Here is a 1758-nt window from a genome sequence, read left to right as displayed (position 1 = left end):
GTATACACCATTAGCGACAGGCCACGTGTCGCCGCTATTGGCCGATCCGCGTCACGGAGTCTGAGACCAAACCCCAGTCGTTGATCAAAATCCTGATCTAACGGTTGGGGATTTAACAGGTATTAGCGGCGACAAGGATAGGGTCAATAGCGGCCATGAGAATCTCCGAGCCTGAGACCTTTACCAGCCATGAGTATCTCCGACGACCCTTTAGCGGCCACTTATCGTCGCTAAAAATCTAAGACCAATAGTGGCGACAATGACCTTTAGCGGCGACAACAGGTCAATAGCGACCTATCAATACCGGCGACCCTTTAGCGGCGACATGTGGCCGCTAAAAGTCAATAGCGGCGACAAATGTCATCAATACCCGCGACAGCTGTCGCCGCTAAAGGTGTTCTATTCTTGTAGTGAAAACGATCATCTGCTGCAAGTGCGTATGCAAAAAGTGGCGCGACCTTGTTTCCGATTCTTACTTTGTTCATCTTCATCTCTCCAGATCGCGTGAGGCCGCCCTGATGATCCTTACCACTTGTAGGCCTGGAATATTAAAGTGGGTAGAGCTCGGACATGAAGCTGAAAACCCGCTCGTGCGTGTGAAGAGGCTTGATCTTAAGGGTTGTGCTCCTGTAGCTGATTGCTACCCAACTCTAGTTGGCTCAGCCAATGGTTTGATATGCTCTTTTCAATCCTCAAACGAAGACCACCAACAGGTAGCCATATTCAATCCTGTGTTGGAAGAACACATGATCCTCCCTCAACCGCAACAAGATTTGAGCCAATTAGGTTATGGTTTTGGAGTTTCAAGGGCGGGGGAGTACAAAGTGATCCGGATTTGCGCTAGAATATCCTCGACTCCATATCTGTATTACGATGTTGAGAACGATTATTACGAGGAGGATGACGAGGTTAAGATCGAGGCGGTTGAGATCGAGGTTTACACCATTGGCACTGGTCAATGGAGAATTTTGGGACAAACGCCCTTTAAACCTTAATTTTAAGCATGGCGCAAATAGTGGTGTATTTGTGAATAGTCATGTGTATTGGCTTGGGGATGGCCAAATTTACGATTTTGATTTGAATACAGAGACATTTGAGTTATTTCCATCCCCTCCGGAAGATAACTAAGAATCGGAGAAAATGTTGGGAGTTCTGAAAGGTAGGTTCTCGAGTTTCTTGGTGTTCGTTAGGATTGGAGGTTTGGGTGATGAAGGAGGAATCTTGGTCTAAAGAGATAACTATCCAAGAAGATATTTGTCATTTGCTTGGTTATAGATCACGTCCCGTGTGTCTCTCTTTGATGGTTTAAAAAGTGCTAGTATTTTGATGGCCAGCCATGAACGTCCATACGAACTGATGGCGCATTGTCTTAAAACGAATACAAATCTAAACCTAAAGATAAGGATTTACATCGAGCCGATAAGGACTTATCGTCCTAGCTTTGTTAAACTCAGCAACTTTGGATTGGAGAGAGTTGATGCCATGTACAATAGGGTAAGGAAAATATATACCTTATTGTTTTTACTTGTTCATATTTTCCTGCAAATTGGTGTAGAATTAGATTCCAATAATTAATAGTTTTGTTCTTCTAATTTAGCTGCTCTGGTTATACTTGTGCAGGAGTCAAGGAAAAAATATGCTCTTGGCAGGTGGTAAACTGGTGATCAAGTCCAAACACATACATAAAATTTGGGTAAAATGACATTAGTTCTGTCTGATTGTTTATTCTCTTTTCCTTCTTTTGGCTGGATGTTGCAT

The 1758-nt window shown here is 43.6% G+C and overlaps 1 protein-coding gene across 1 annotated transcript; it reads left to right on the top strand.

The window, feature by feature from the left end:
• Positions 1–259: 259 nt before the first annotated feature.
• Positions 260–1309, top strand: LOC118490477 (putative F-box protein At5g52610). The gene is made up of 3 exons (XM_035988138.1): positions 260–359; positions 412–954; positions 1191–1309. Exons 1-3 carry the CDS (start codon positions 260–262, stop codon positions 1307–1309), a joined length of 762 nt encoding a protein of 253 aa, XP_035844031.1.
• The last annotated feature ends 449 nt before the right edge of the window (positions 1310–1758 follow it).

The sequence above is a fragment of the Helianthus annuus genome, chromosome 3 (genome assembly GCF_002127325.2).
Source record: "Helianthus annuus cultivar XRQ/B chromosome 3, HanXRQr2.0-SUNRISE, whole genome shotgun sequence".
Classification (NCBI taxonomy): domain Eukaryota; kingdom Viridiplantae; phylum Streptophyta; class Magnoliopsida; order Asterales; family Asteraceae; genus Helianthus; species Helianthus annuus.
Note: the sequence above shows the minus strand (reverse complement) of the source record. Positions and strands in the feature narration are given on the sequence as shown.

Excerpts from the sequence above, each read along its gene's own strand:
- LOC118490477 (XM_035988138.1), top strand. The coding sequence starts at position 260 with ATGACCTTTAGCGGCGACAACAGGTCAATAGCGACCTATCAATACCGG. Across the intron at positions 360-411 it reads AGTCAATAGCGGCGACAAAT|TGAAAACGATCATCTGCTGC; the intron begins GTCATCAATACC and ends CTATTCTTGTAG. Across the intron at positions 955-1,190 it reads GGTTTACACCATTGGCACTG|GATTGGAGGTTTGGGTGATG; the intron begins GTCAATGGAGAA and ends GGTGTTCGTTAG.